The sequence below is a fragment of the Portunus trituberculatus genome, chromosome 36 (genome assembly GCF_017591435.1).
Source record: "Portunus trituberculatus isolate SZX2019 chromosome 36, ASM1759143v1, whole genome shotgun sequence".
Classification (NCBI taxonomy): domain Eukaryota; kingdom Metazoa; phylum Arthropoda; class Malacostraca; order Decapoda; family Portunidae; genus Portunus; species Portunus trituberculatus.
In genome coordinates this window covers 4,965,247-4,980,475 of record NC_059290.1, presented here as the reverse complement: position 1 = coordinate 4,980,475, position 15,229 = coordinate 4,965,247, and the positions used below count along the sequence as shown (strand labels likewise).

At 37.7% G+C, this 15,229-nt stretch overlaps 1 protein-coding gene across 1 annotated transcript in view; it reads right to left on the bottom strand.

Annotated features, from left to right (window-relative positions):
- LOC123513676 (targeting protein for Xklp2-like) overlaps positions 1-15,229 on the bottom strand; it is a 68,302-nt gene that overhangs the window by 26,217 nt on the left and 26,856 nt on the right. Inside the window, exon 9 of the mRNA XM_045271014.1 lies at positions 7,225-7,395. Within this exon, the coding sequence (XP_045126949.1) occupies positions 7,225-7,395 (171 nt within the window). The remainder of the gene's footprint in view (positions 1-7,224; positions 7,396-15,229) is intronic.

The window sequence follows — 15,229 nt, the reverse complement described above, 5'->3', positions numbered from 1 at the left end:
GGGATTTGTATGCTAGGGATGGTGTGCATCTGAGTAGGAAGGGTGTGGATGTGCTGAGTGGATGTCTGGAGGGGAGTTGGGATGGAGTGTAGGGGGTGAGGTAGCAAATGCATTCCAGAAGAAAGATGCTAGACATAAATTAGATAGGATAAACAGAGATAGTGAAAAGATTAGGAAAGATTTCCAGGTGCAAATAGGAGAAAATAAGATTAGGATTCCAAATAAGGAGACAGCATCTAGGAAGGTAGCTGGACTTAAATGTTTTATGTAAATGCCAGGAGTCTTAGGAACAAGAAGGACGAGTTATCTAGTTATATAGTTGAGGAGGACTTAGATGTTGTATGTGTCACAGAGGCATGGGTAAATGAGGAAAAGTTTAAGGAAAATAGGAAAGAATATGAAGTAGATGGATACATTATGTATTTACACCAGAGAATTGGTAGGATAGGTGGAGTAGTAGTTATTTATGTAAAAAAATCCTTCATTTCCAGTCAGGTTAATGGTATTAAGATAGATAACAGAGTAGAGTCCTTATGGCTGGATGTTAGAGTAAACAAAAGTAAGGTTATTAGAGTAGGAGCTTTTTATAGACCACCTAACCAGTCAGCAGAGGTAGACAACCTTATGGTAGATGAGATAAATAGGGGGTGTACTAGTCAGACAATTATCTTAGGGGATTTTAATCTTAAGTCAGTAAACTGGGAGAGGATGGTAGGAGATGCTAGTGAAAATAAGTTTATGGAAAGTTTTCAGGATAACTATTTAGTGCAGATGGTAGATAAACCTACTAGGGGGAGGAAGGTTTTAGACATAGTACTAACAAATATTGAGCATTGTTTAAAGGAAGTTGAGGTAGGAGAGACTTTAGCAAACAGTGACCATCATATAATTAGATTTATCATTAATTCCAGTAGGGATAATATAGTGAATAAGACTAGAGTCCCAAACTATCAGAAAGGCAATTATGGTAGGTTACGTCAGTTATTAGGAGAGGTAAATTGGGAAGATAGTTTTGGAAATAAAACAGAAACAGGAAGCCATTATGGTGGACTCATGAGATAGGTAGCCAGAGTACTTAGGAGGGTGTAGACAGTATTTCTGAAGCACTTAAGTTAATCTTTGAAAGATCACTTAGGTTTGCTGAGATACCACAGGACTGGAAGTTAGCTAATGTTACTCCAATATTTAAAAAAGGTAGGAAAGATGATGTGAATATTTATAGACCGATCAGTTTAACTAGTATAGTATGTAAGATACTAGAGAAAATCATTAAGGGTAGTATTTGGGAGCATTTAAATGAGAATAGATTAATTAGAGATACCCAACATGGCTTTAGATCAGGGAGGTCCTGTCTTACAAATTTGCTCGATATCTTAGAATATATTACCAAGGAGTTAGATGATGGAAATAGCATAGATGTTATATATCTAGATTTTAGCAAGGCGTTTGATAAGGTACCGCATAGGAGGCTAGTGTACAAATTGAGACTACATGGGATAGGGGGTAGGTTAGTTGATTGGATTAGTGAATGGCTTTCTGATAGGAAACAGAGAGTAGTATTAAATGGGGCAATGTCTGAGTGGAAGGAAGTGGTTAGTGGGTACCCCAAGGATCAGTGCTAGGACCTCTTCTTTTCTTGGTGTACATTAACGATTTAGATATAGGAATTAGTAGCAAAGTATCAAAGTTTGCAGATGATACTAAGATAGCATGTGCAGTACAGGGTGAAAAGGACAATTACAGAATACAACGAGACCTGGACTGATAGCATGGGCAGACAGGTGGCAGATGGAGTTTAATTCTAAAAGTGTCAGGTTATGCATTTAGGTAAAGACAACACAAACTTTAACTATGAGATGGAGGGATGTTGGCTAGAGGCAGTAGAGGAAGGAAAGGATTTAGGAGTAGTGATAGACAGGACTATGAAATTTTCAAAGCAATGTTTAGAAGCAAGAAATAGGGCAAATAGGATCCTGGGTTTTATAAATAGAAATGTTAGTTATAAAAGTAAGGAAGTGGTGCGTAGCTTATATAATTCCTATGTTAGGCCCCATTTAGAGTATTGCATACAGGCCTGGTCACCCCACTATAGGCAGGATATCAACATGTTAGAAGCAGTTCAGAGAAGAGCAACTAGGATGATACCAGCTTTAAAGCGCCTGGAGTATAGAGATAGATTAAAGGCATTAAACATGTTTTCATTTGAGAGGAGATGTATAAGAGGATATGATAGAGTTATTTAAAATGTTCTCAGATACAAACTACATAGATGTGAGATCTTTCTTTACCTTAGAGGAGGAAGTAGGACTAGAAATCATGGCAGGAAGATTAGAAAGCAAGGCTGCAGGTTAGATATAAGAAAATATTTCTTTAGTCATAGGGTGGTAGACTTCTGGAATGCATTGCCAGAGACGGTTGTAAATAGCACTAGTTTGACAATGTTTAAAAACAGATTAGATAAGCACTTAAATTTATTAGATTTATAATTATGTATAGCGCTGCATGATAGTTTTTATAAGAAATTTACTATAGTTAAACGAGACATGATCCCCATGTATGGGGACCACAGATTGTAGAGGATTTCGCTGTAGGACTTAGCCCTGTTAATGGGCCAAATATTTAGAATTAGTATATAATGTATTGTGTACTTGTAAGTGTATCTTTAAGTACTGATGACGAGGTCGCTGTGCGACTGATACAGGATAACCTAGATGGGCCCTGGTGGCCCTTTGTTATCCTATTATTTATGTTATGTTATGTTAAGATGCATATTAATAAAAAAGAGTTAACAATCATTGTAATATATGTGCCACCAAAAACAAATTCATGGACCAATCAAGAATATAGACATGATAGATGACACAATAAGGAGTCTAATAGTAGAGATTTCAACTGTAAAGAAGTGGACTGGGAAAATTATGAAAGTGGTATATTAGTAGGAGACCTAATGATAGACAATATGATAGAAGTAAGTGGACTGGGAAAATTAGATTGGACCTAATTTTTACAAGGGCTATACAAATGAATGATGATATAAGACGTAAGTGCCCATTGGGAAAGAGTGACCATGTAATATTAGAAATAGATATAGAAGAAGGAAAGGAAGATAGAGACGATTCATACAAAGGAGACCGATTAAACTACAGAAAGGCTGATATTGAGAATCTCAGGAACTATTTTAAAAATGTAAACTGGGAGGAGATGGAAAACTCAGAGACGATGCAAGAGAAGTATAACTTATTTTTGGAAATATATAAAACAGGAGTCAGGGAATATGTCCCAAAATATAAACCTAAAGAAGAAGGAAAGAAAGATTGGTTTAATGCAAGGTGTGCTAGGGCAAAGGAGAAAAGAGATGGAGCATGGAAAAGATGGAGGAGAAATAGAAATCCAACAAATAATGAAAACTTCAAGGCAGCGAGAGATGAATATGTTAAGGTAAGGAAGAAAGAAGAAAAGAACTTTGAAAAGGACATTGTCGAAAAATGTAAGGAGCAACCAAAATTATTCTATAGATTCATAAATGGAAAAATTAGACAAAGAGAAACAATAGAAAGGTTAAAAGGAGAGAACGGGATGGTGGAAGACCCAAAAACTATGGCAGAACTATTAAATAATAAATTCCAGGAGGTCTTTACTAAGGAATCTAAATTTGAAAGGCCACAGGGTAATAGAGAGACAGTCTATATGAAAGAGATTAAAGTAACCAAGCTTGAAATAAAAGAATTAATGAAGGAACTGGATGAAGACGAGGCAATGGGACCAGATGAAGTCTCAGGCAGAATACTGAAAGAATGTAGGGAAGAACTAGCAAGTCCTATATACAACATCATGAAATGCTCAATAGAAAATGGAACAGTACCAGTAGAATGGAAAAGAGCTGAGGTGGTTCCCATATATAAGAGTGGAAGGAAGGAAGAACCTTTAAATTACAGACCGGTATCACTAACTAGTGTAATATGCAAAATGTGTGAAAGAATAATAAAGAAACAATGGATCAAGTTCCATGAAGACAACAAATTAATATCAAATAGCCAATTTGGTTTTAGGAAAAGACGGTCTTGTGTAACTAATTTACTGAGTTTCTATTCTAGAATAGTTGATAAGAGTACAAGAGAGAGAGTGATGGGTTGACTGTATTTATTTGGATTTAAAAAAGGCGTTTGACAAAGTGCCACATGCAAGATTACTATGGAAGTTAGAGGAAAAGGGTGGCTTAAAAGGAAGCACATTGAGATGGATAGAAAATTATTTGAGGGGGAGAGAAATAAGGACGGTAGTTAAAGATATGAAGTCCAAGTGGAGAGCAGTAGAAAGCGGAGTGCCACAAGGGTCAGTATTGGCACCAATACTTTTCCTCATTTATATTAACGACATGCCAGAAGGAGTGAACAGCTACGTAAATCTGTTTGCAGATGATACGAAACTGTGAAGAGTTATAAAGCAAAAAGAGATTGTGAAATACTGCAAGAAGACCTAAATAAGATATGGGAATGGAGCAAAAAGTGGGAAATGGAATTCAATGTGAACAAAAGCCATGTCATGGAAATGGGAGAGTGAAAGATGACCCATGGGAATCTATAAGATGGGAGATGGAGTAGAACTGGAGAAAGTTATAAAGGAAAAGGACTTAGGAGTGACGATGGAAGAAAACAATCAACCAGTAAGCCATATTGATAGAATTTTTAGAGAAACATATAATTTGCTAAGGAATATTGGAGTAGCATTTCACCACATGGACAAAGAAATGATGAAGAAATTGATAAGTACTTTAATAAGACCCAGATTGGAATATGCAGGAGTAGTGTGGATCCTTTATAAAAAGAAACACATAAGGAAATTGGAGAGACTACAAAAAATGGCTACAAGAATGGTTCCAGAATTTGAAGGGATGACATATGAGGAGAGACTAAAGGCTATGGATCTACCAACCCTGGAACAAAGAAGGAAGAGAGGAGACCTGATACAAGTTTTTAAATTGATCAACGGAATGGACCAAGTGGATAATGAGAAACTGATCCTGAGAGAAGAATATGACATTGAAAGCACAAGATCGCATAGTAAAAAGCTGAGAAAAGGAAGATGTCTGAGAGATGTTAAAAAATATAGTTTCCATAAAGATGTATTGAGACGTGGAACAGTTTAAATGAAGAAGTAGTGTCTGCAACGAGTGTGCATACTTTTAAAGTAAGATTGGATAAGTGTAGATATGGAGACGGGGCCACATGAGCATAAAGCCCAGGCCCTGTAAAACTACAACTAGGTAAATACAACTAGACAAACACACACACACACACACACACACACCAGTAAGCCATATTGATAGAATTTTTAGAGAAACATATAATTTGCTAAGGAATATTGGAGTAGCATTTCACTACATGGACAAAGAAATGATGAAGAAATTGATAAGTACTATAATAAGACCCAGATTGGAATATGCAGGAGTAGTGTGGACCCCTCATAAAAAGAAACACATAAGGAAATTGGAGAGGCTGCAAAAAATAGCTACAAGAATGGTTCCAGAATTTGAAGGGATGACATATGAGGAGAGACTAAAGGCTATGGATCTACCAACCCTGGAACAAAGAAGGGAGAGAGGAGACCTGATAGAAGTTTATAAATTGATCATTGGAATGGACAAAGTGGATAATGAGAAACTGATCGTGAGAGAAGAATATGACATCCGAAGCACAAGATCGCATAGTAAAAAGCTGAGAAAAGGAAGATGTCTGAGAGATATTAAAAAATATAGTTTCCCGCAGAGATGAATTGAGACGTGGAACAGTTTAAATGAAGAAGTAGTGTCTGCAAAGAGTGTGCATACTTTTAAAGTAAGATTGGATAAGTGTAGATATGGAGACGGGGCCACACGAGCATAAAGCCCAGGCCCTGTAAAACTACAAGTACAACTAGGTAAATACACACACTGTGCAGAGTTATAAAGCAAAAAGAGGATTGTGAAATACTGCAGGAAGACTTAAACAAGATCTGGAAATGGAGTAAAAAATGGGAGATGTAATTCAATGTGGACAAAAGCCATGTCATGGAAATAGGAAAGAGTGAAAGACGACCAGTGGGAATCTATAAGATGGGAGATGGAGTAGAACTAGAAAAAGGAAAAAAGGAAAAGGACTTAGGAGTGATGATGGAAGAAAACAATCAACTGGTAAGCCATATTGATAGAATTTTCAGAGACATAATTTGCTAAGGAATATTGGATTAGCAATTCACTATATGGACAAAGAAATGATGAAGAAATTGATAAATACTATAATAAGACCCTGATTGGAATAGGCAGGAGTTGTGTGGAAATAAGGAAGTTGGAGAGACTACAAAAATGGCTACAAGAATGGTTCCAGAATTTGAAGGGATGACATATGAGGAGAGACTAAAGGCTATGGATCTACCAACCCTGTAACAGAGAAGGGAGAGAGGGGATCTGATACAAGTTTATAAATTGATCAACGGAATGGACCAAGTGGATAATGAGAAACTGATCCTGAGAGAAAAATATGATATTCCAAGCACAAGATTGCATAGTAAAAAGCTGAGAAAGGGAAGATGTCTGAGAGGTGTTAAAAAATATAGTTTCCACAAAGATGTGTTGAGACTTGGACCAGTTTGAGTGAAGAAGTGGTGTCAGCAACGAATGTGCATAGTTTTAAAGAAAAAATTGGGTAAGTGTAGATATGGAGACAGGCCCACACGAGCATAAAGCCCACGCCCTGTAAAACTACAACTACAACACACACTCACACATCCCTATAACCCTAGTTATAGAGAGGTTGAAGAGATTAGGCATGATTACACTAGAAAAAGGAGAGAAAGAGGTAATTTCATAGCACTTTATACGATATAGGAAGAGACGGAGAAGTTGGTCAAGGCTGATTTTGATACTAGAAACAAATGAACTGGAACACATGGAAGGGAATTGAAAAGGAGTGTTTGCAGATGAGATATCAAGAAACATAGCTTTTCCTACAGAAGCATAAGTGTGAAATGAACTTAATGATGAAATACTTAATTCTTTACTTCCAAATTCAGAAGAATTTGCACTGGAATTGAGCAATTCTTCTCCCAAAACAGGCACACTGTCCTTGTGTCTGGCTCACCTGCCCCCTATGAGTGGAGCACATAGAAGATATATATCCCTTGCATTCACTTACATGTGAATGGTAAAAATTAAAAATAAACACTTAAAGTAACAAAAAGAATTCTTACCTTCTTTATCTTTTCCTCTTTCTGTTGCTGCTTTGCTTTGTCCCGCAAATCAAAACTGAAAGGCATTATTTTGGTGGCAGACTTCTTCCTCTGACCTACAGATGTCACTGACAGCATAGATTCGTCTGCTTGCTCATGCTCTTCCCTCTTAAGGGCTGAAGCTACCTCAGCCTGCAACAATTGAACAATATGTCACTAATTGATACATCAGGACACAACCATCTAATCAATGCCATTATCCTGCCATGTGCCAAGTCAGCTTACACATTAACAAGCTCATGTTCTAAAGAAAGGTGCTCTGCCCATGTAGTTCATTGCCACAGAGGGATATCTTATTCACAAAATTACTTATGAATGTGTACACTTTGTCTTTTGTTCTAACTGAAAACAGCACAATTTATGAACTTGAATTGGGTTTTTGAGACATTGAACAAAAAGATTTGGAAAGTGCAGGGTGGTATCTTCAGAGTAGGAAAGGAGTTTGGTTTCGAAAATTCATTAATGAATAGAGTGGCTGACATAAAAAAAGAACTCTGAGGAACATCAATATCAATATATTTAGAACAGTGACTCTCTACCACAGCAGCAATAGAAAGATCAGAAAAGAAACTTGAGATGAAGTTACAGAGAGCAAGATGGAAGCCAGAGAATGGCAGTTTGGAATAAAAGCTCTGTGTGAGACTATCAAAAGCTTTCAATGGCTAAGGCAAGTTTCAAGAAAGCTCACATAAAGTGATATTCAGATTTAGATTGAAAATTAGGATTAAGGAAATACACAATAACAGAGGAGCTACTGTCAAATGCCTTAAGACCTGTCTACACTAGGAGACATTGTTTGGAAACAATGTTTCCCAACTGTTTCCAAAGAGTTTCTAAACTGTTTACACACAGTTTGGAAACAAAGTTTGCAAACTGATTCCAAACTGTTTGGAAACTGTTTCCAAACAATATTTCAGGTGTATTTGTTTCCCATCCAAAATGAGAAACACTGTGTGTGTGTGTATGACGGAATTGATGAATCAGTACCCGCACAAGGCTTGCAGTGACAACACCATGTGGTCAGCAGAGATAACTCTAGAACTTATTAAATTCCTCTATTTATCCTCAGCATTGTGGGATGTGACATGTGGAGATTATAAGAATAAGATGAAGAAGATGGATACCGTGACGGATATTGCTGATAAACTTTCCGCAGGCGTAATGTAAAATACAGAGGCTGCTGCAGCAATTTCTACACACCCAGACATTCTGACTACAACTGAGGTCTGGTGTGTGTATTTACCTAGTTGTAGTTTTACAGGGCCTGGGCTTTATGCTCGTGTGGCCCCGTCTCCATATCTACACTTATCCAATCATGTGGCCCCGTCTCCATATCTACACTTATCCAATCTTACTTTAAAAGTATGCACACTCGTTGCAGACACTACTTCATTTAAACTGTTCCACACCTCAATACATCTTTGCGGGAAACTATATTTTCTAACATCTCTCAGACATCTTCCTTTTCTCAGCTTTTTACTATGTGATCTTGTGCTTCAAATGTCATACTCTTCTCTCAGGATGTTTCTCATTATCCACTTGGTCCATTCTGTTGATCAATTTATAAACTTGTATCAAATCTCCTCTCTCCCTTCTTTGTTCCATGGTTGGTAGATCCATAGCCTTTAGTCTCTCCTCATATGTCATCCCTTCAAATTCTGGAACCATTCTTGTAGCCATTTTTTGTAGTCTCTCCAACTTCCTTATGTGCTTCTTTTTATGAGGGGTCCACACTACTGCATATTCCAATCTGGGTCTTATTATAGTACTTATCAATTTCGTCATCATTTCTTTGTCCATGTAGTGAAATGCTACTCCAATATTCCTTAGTACATTATATGTCTCTGAAAATTCTATCAATATGGCTTACTGGTTGATTGTTTTCTTCCATCGTCACTCCTAAGTCCTTTTCCTTTTTTACTTTCTCCAGTTCTACTCCATCTCCCATCTTATAGATTCCCATGGGTCGTCTTTCACTCCTTCCCATTTCCATGACATGGCTTTTGTTCACATTGAATTCCATTTCCCACTTTTTACTCCATTCCCAGATCTTATTTAGGTCTTCTTGTAGTATTTCACAATCCTCCTTTTGCTTTATAACTCTGCACAGTTTCGTATAATCTGCAAACAGATTTATGTAGCTGTTCACTCCTTCTGGCATGTCGTTAATATAAATGAGGAAAAGTATTGGTGACAATACTGACCCCTGTGGCACTCCGCTTTCTACTGCTCTCCACTTGGACTTCATATCTTTAACTACCGTCCTTATTTCTCTCCTCCTCAAATAATTTTCTATCCATCTCAATGTGCTTCCTTTTAAGCCACCCTTCTCCTCTAACTTCTATAATAATCTTGCATGTGGCACTTTGTCAAACGCCTTTTTAAATCCAAATAAATACAGTCAATCCATCCCTCTCTCTCTTGTACTCTATCAACTATTCTACAATAGAAACTCAATAAATTAGTTACACACGACTGTCTTTTTCTAAAACCAAATTGGCTATTTGATATTAATTTGTTGTCTTCAAGGAACTCGATCCATTGTTTCTTTATTATTCTTTCACACATCTTGCATATTACACTAGTTAGTGATACCGGTCTGTAATTTAAAGGTTCTTCCTTCCTTCCACTCTTATATATGGGAACCACCTCAGCTCTTTTCCATTCTACTGGTACTGTTCCATTTTCTATTGAGCATTTCATGATGTTGTATATAGGACTTGCTAGTTCTTCCCTACATTCTTTCAGTATTCTGCCTGAGACTTCATCTGGTCCCATTGCCTTCTCTTCATCCAGTCCCTTCATTAACTCTTTTATTTCAAGTTTGGTTACTTTAATTTCTTTCATATAGACTCTCTCTCTATTACCCTGTGGCCTTTCAAATTTGGATTCCTTAGTAAAGACCTCCTGGAATTTATTATTTAATAGTTCAGCCATACTTTTCGGGTCTTCCACCATCCCGTTCTCTCCTTTTAACCTTTCTATTGTTTCTTTTTGCCTAATTTTTCCATTTATGAATCTGTAGAACAATTTCGGTTGCTCCTTACATTTTTCGACAATGTCCTTTTCAAAGTTCTTTTCCTCTTCCTTCCTTACCTTAACATATTCATTTCTCGCTGCCTTGAAGTTTTCCCTATTTACTGGATTTCTATTTCTCCACCTTTTCCATGCTCCATCTCTTTTCTCCTTTGCCCTAGCACACCTTGCATTGAACCAATCTTTCTTTCCTTCTTCTTTAGGTCTATATTTCGTGACATATTCCCTGACTCCTGTTTTGTATATTTCCAAAAATAAGTTATACTTCTCTTGCATCATCTCTGAGTTTTCCATCTCCTCCCAGTTTATGTTTTTAAAATAGTTCTTGAGATTTTCAATATCAGCCTTTCTGTAATTTAATCGGTCTCCTTTGTATGAATCGTCTCTATCTTCCTTTCCCTCTTCTATATCCATTTCTAATATTACATGGTCATTCTTTCCCAATGGGCACTTATATCTTATATCATCATTCATTTGTATATCTCTTGTAAAAACTAGGTCCAATCTCCCCAGCTCGTCGTTTCCTCCGAATCTTGTGTATTCCTTTACTCTCTGGTCTATCATATTGTCTATTATTAGGTTCAGGAATCTTTCTCCCCAGGCTTCTTCCCCCATACCACATTCATAATTTTCCCAGTCCACTTCTTTACTATTGAAATCTCCTACTAATATCACTTTTCTCCTTTCTTTAACAATTCTCGTTAGACTCCTTATTGTGTCATCTATCATGTCTTTATATTTTCTTGATTGGTCCATGAATTTGTTTTTGGTGGCACATGTTACAATGATTGTTAACTCTTTTTATTAATATGCATCTTAACATACAATATTTTTGCTTTTCCTTCCCCACATTCCACTTGGTTTGTCACTATCTCCTTCCTTAACATTATCATGACTCCTCCTCCTCCTTTACCCCTCTGTCTCTCCTCCATACATTATACCTATTATCCAAGTCTATTCTGATTGCCTCATTTAGTTTTTTCAGCCAGGCATAAAATATCAGGATTTTCTTTCTTTATGTAATCTCTTAATTCTAATTTACTTGATAAAACCCTGTCTATGTTCGTGTACATCATTTTTAGTCTCTTGCCTTTATTATTTTTAGTTAAACTTGTTCTACTTTTTTCTCTTCCTTCTCATTTATATACCATTTCCTTATCCTGTCTCCTAAAATTCTCCAAAAAAATGCCTTTTTTTCTTCTTCTGAGCTTTCATCATTTTTTCCCCTTACTGCTGCTGCCAGTTCATTGTATCTCTTCCTTTCTTCCTCATTTCTATTTTTCTTTATATAGATATCCTTGCAGCCTTCCGTTTCTCTAAGTTTTGTTGTTCTATATAATATTTCTTCTGTTGCTGCTTGTGATTTTAGTAGTATATATTTTAATTGGTCTCGTTTTTCCTTCTTGATATGGTCCCATTCTGTTTATTTCTTCTACTTCCTCTTCTAAGTTCTGCCTATCTTCGTCATTTAGATTTTTTAGTAGGTCTTTGACTGATTTAATTTCTTCTTTTACTCTTCTTGGTCTATATTTTATATTTTTTTCTTTTATTCCAACTACGATTACACTCTTCTTTTTTTCTGCAATTTCTCTAACTAGATTTTCTTTTGTCTTGAGGACTCCTATCATTTTGTTTGTCATATTTTCTTCTTTTTCTTTTAGTTGCTCTTGAATCACCTCCTGAAAATCAGCCTTATCTTTCTTATCTTGGACTCTCCATGCTTGTACTTCTTTTTTAATCACGTTCTGTACTCTTTCCTCTTCCTTGTTTACTAGATCTTTCAGCTTCTCTTTTTCTTTCTCGGCTTTACCGAGTCCTTCTTCCATCTGCTTCTTGTAGTTAGCTACTTCCTTTTTCAGTTCTTCGTTTTCCGCTCTTAGCCTAGCTTCGTTTTCTTCCACTTTTTTTTATTCTTTCTCTTTTATAAACTCTTTTTTCTGTTCTTCATTCTCTTTCATTTCCATACTCTCCTTTATCAATTTATCTAGTTTACGTTCAATAGGCAACACTCTCTTAAGTAGTGAAGTATTCAACGTATCGAAACCTTCGAATGCGCTCTCTCCCTCACCAACATAGTCATCATCAGCTTTCATTCTTTCCTAGTCTCATATCTACATTTTGATGGAATCTCTTTTTAACTCATGATTCTTTAACAGTTGATTTCATGTGGCACTCTGCTTTCTACTGCTCTCCACTTGGACTTTTTATCTTTAACTACCGTCCTTATTTCTCTCCCTCTCAAATAATTTTCTATCCATCTCAATGTGTTTCCTTTTAAGCCACCCTTCTCTAACTTCTATAGTGTGTGTGTGTGTGTAATTCACTGTTTGATCTGCTGCAGTCTCTGACGAGACAGCCAGACGTTACCCTTCGGAACGAGCTCAGAGCTCATTATTTCCGATCTTCGGATAGGTCTGAGACCAGGCACACACCACACACCGGGACAACAAGGTCACAACTCCTCGATTTACATCCCGTACCTACTCACTGCTAGGTGAACAGGGACTACACGTGAAAGGAGACACACCCAAATATCTCCCCGGCCAGAATCAAACCCCGGTCATCTGGCTTGTGAAGCCAGCGCTCTAACCACTGAGCTACCGGGCCGTGTGTGTGTGTGTGTGTGTGCGTGCATGCATGTTATTCCCCACGGTCATCTGCTAGTCACCCAGCCAGTCTTTCCCCTACGGAAAGAGCTGAGCTCGTAGTGACCGATCATCGGGTAGGACTGAGACCACAACGCACTCCACACACCAGGAAAGCAAGGCCACAACCCCTCGAGTTACATCCCGTACCTATTTACTGCTAGGTGAACAGGGGCTGTGCATTAAGAGCTTGCCCATTTGAGGCGTCTCGTGCTGAAGGAGCGTAACTGCCACTAACATAGTTTTGAGAAAAACACCCGTAAAGTTAGACAATGATAACGCGGTCGAAAATGGATGAAAACGTAATGTATTATACACCAATGGAAAGCTTTTAAAACCAGCTTTCACATGAAATGGGTATTGGGATGAAAAAATGCCATTTTCACAATAAAAAAATCCCTCGAAACATCAACCATCAATAGAAATGGTGACAAACCAGGGAGAAACTGTTAGAAACTTCTATTATGTACTTTTCAATGAAAAAATGGTGGATAATGCTAGAAATTACATGTTAGGGTGTGAAAAATGACCAAATCTTGAAAAATCTAATTATTAATAATCATGACTGTCCATGGCCCAAAAGGCATCAAATATCACTTTAATATTATCAGCACCAACCTTGGCAAAACACTTATTTTTGCACTTACAATCTGGGCCAACCTTTCGTGCCGCCACAACCTTCCCTCCCTGACTCACATACTCCTCACCTCGGTATCTCTTTGCCTTCCTCACGGTTTTTTTCCTCGTCTCTGGCCGTCTGCTTACTCACCTTAAGCACTGACACCTCCCCTCCATTCTGGTCACTCATTTTGGCAGGTAAATCCACAAGAAAAATGGCTGAAAACAGGGAGAGTTCCCAGGGAGATGCAACATGTGTTGTAAGAATGGCGCCACCTGACTGAAGAAGCGGGATGGTAACGTGGCTATGATTGGCTGAGTGGTGGCTTTCCCGCAACCCACGCTCCCATTCGCTAGCTCGCGGTGGCTCATAAGCTACTTCAACTCTGAAATTTCAGACCTCCTCCACACATTTATTGTGTGTTGGTACCTGACTCTAAACCCTCTGCCTTGGGGTCATTAAGGTGGCTATCGGGTGTTTCTTTGTTGTCACGTGGCGTACGGGACTAACATCTACCGGGAACCGGTAATAACTCAAGAATGGTCAGGGTGGCGGTTACACTACTTCAGCACGACTCTTCATTTGCCTCGCTGTTTTCCGGGACTCGAACCCGGACCCTCTCCATTGTGAGTCAAGTGTGCTAACCACTACACTACGAGGTGTGTGCGTGTGTAAGGGGGGGTGATGTATGAAAACTTGGGAAACGCAGGAGTACTTTACTTCTCCAACATTTCGCCTACAAGGCTTCTTCAGAGAGAATTCTCTGAAGAAGCCTTGTAGATGAAACGTTGAAGGAATAAAGTACTACTACAACTCCCGAGTTTCCTTACACCACCAACCCACCAATCTGTTCCACTTCATTGCAATATATATATATATATATATATATATATATATATATATATATATATATATATATATATATATATATATATATATATATATATATATATATATATATATATATATATATATATATATATATATATATATATATATATATATATATATATATATATATATACATACAGGCAACCCCCGCTTAACAAAGGTTCACACAACAAAATTTCGCTACAATGAAGGTTTCATTTTACTACCATCTGCTCGTTTAACGAACACCAAACTCGCTTTAACGAAGTTTTATCCAGGTAATTTTTTCCAAGTTTGAAAGCCCCACCGTATCACACAAGCCGACAGGCTTTTGAATACACCAGTGCCTCTCATGGACAACATGCGCACCACTCATTGCCCCTGTTCACAACAACAATAGCGTCAGCACCAGCTCGTCTTCCCTTGCTCAACTTGCCACCAAAACGCCCTGCAATGTCATCTATCGTTGCTAAGAAGACCAGGAAATCTCTTACTCTCGAAGTGAAGCTGGATATTATTCACAGACACAAGAGGCGAGAAAACTAATAGCATTGCTCGCCACCATCTTGACTGCATCTACTGTCTCTACTATTTTCAAGTCAGCAGACTCTATTAAGAAGGCTGGTGAGACCATATCTTTCTTGCAAGCTAAAAGAACCACCTGAACTCGTGACTACAATGGATAAGATGGAAAGCCTTGTGGAAATGTGATACATAAGTTTTGTATGTGATACAATGATATGCCCTTTGTTTACATTCCACAGGTTGCCGGTTAGTGTCTTTCCCGTTTCACTCT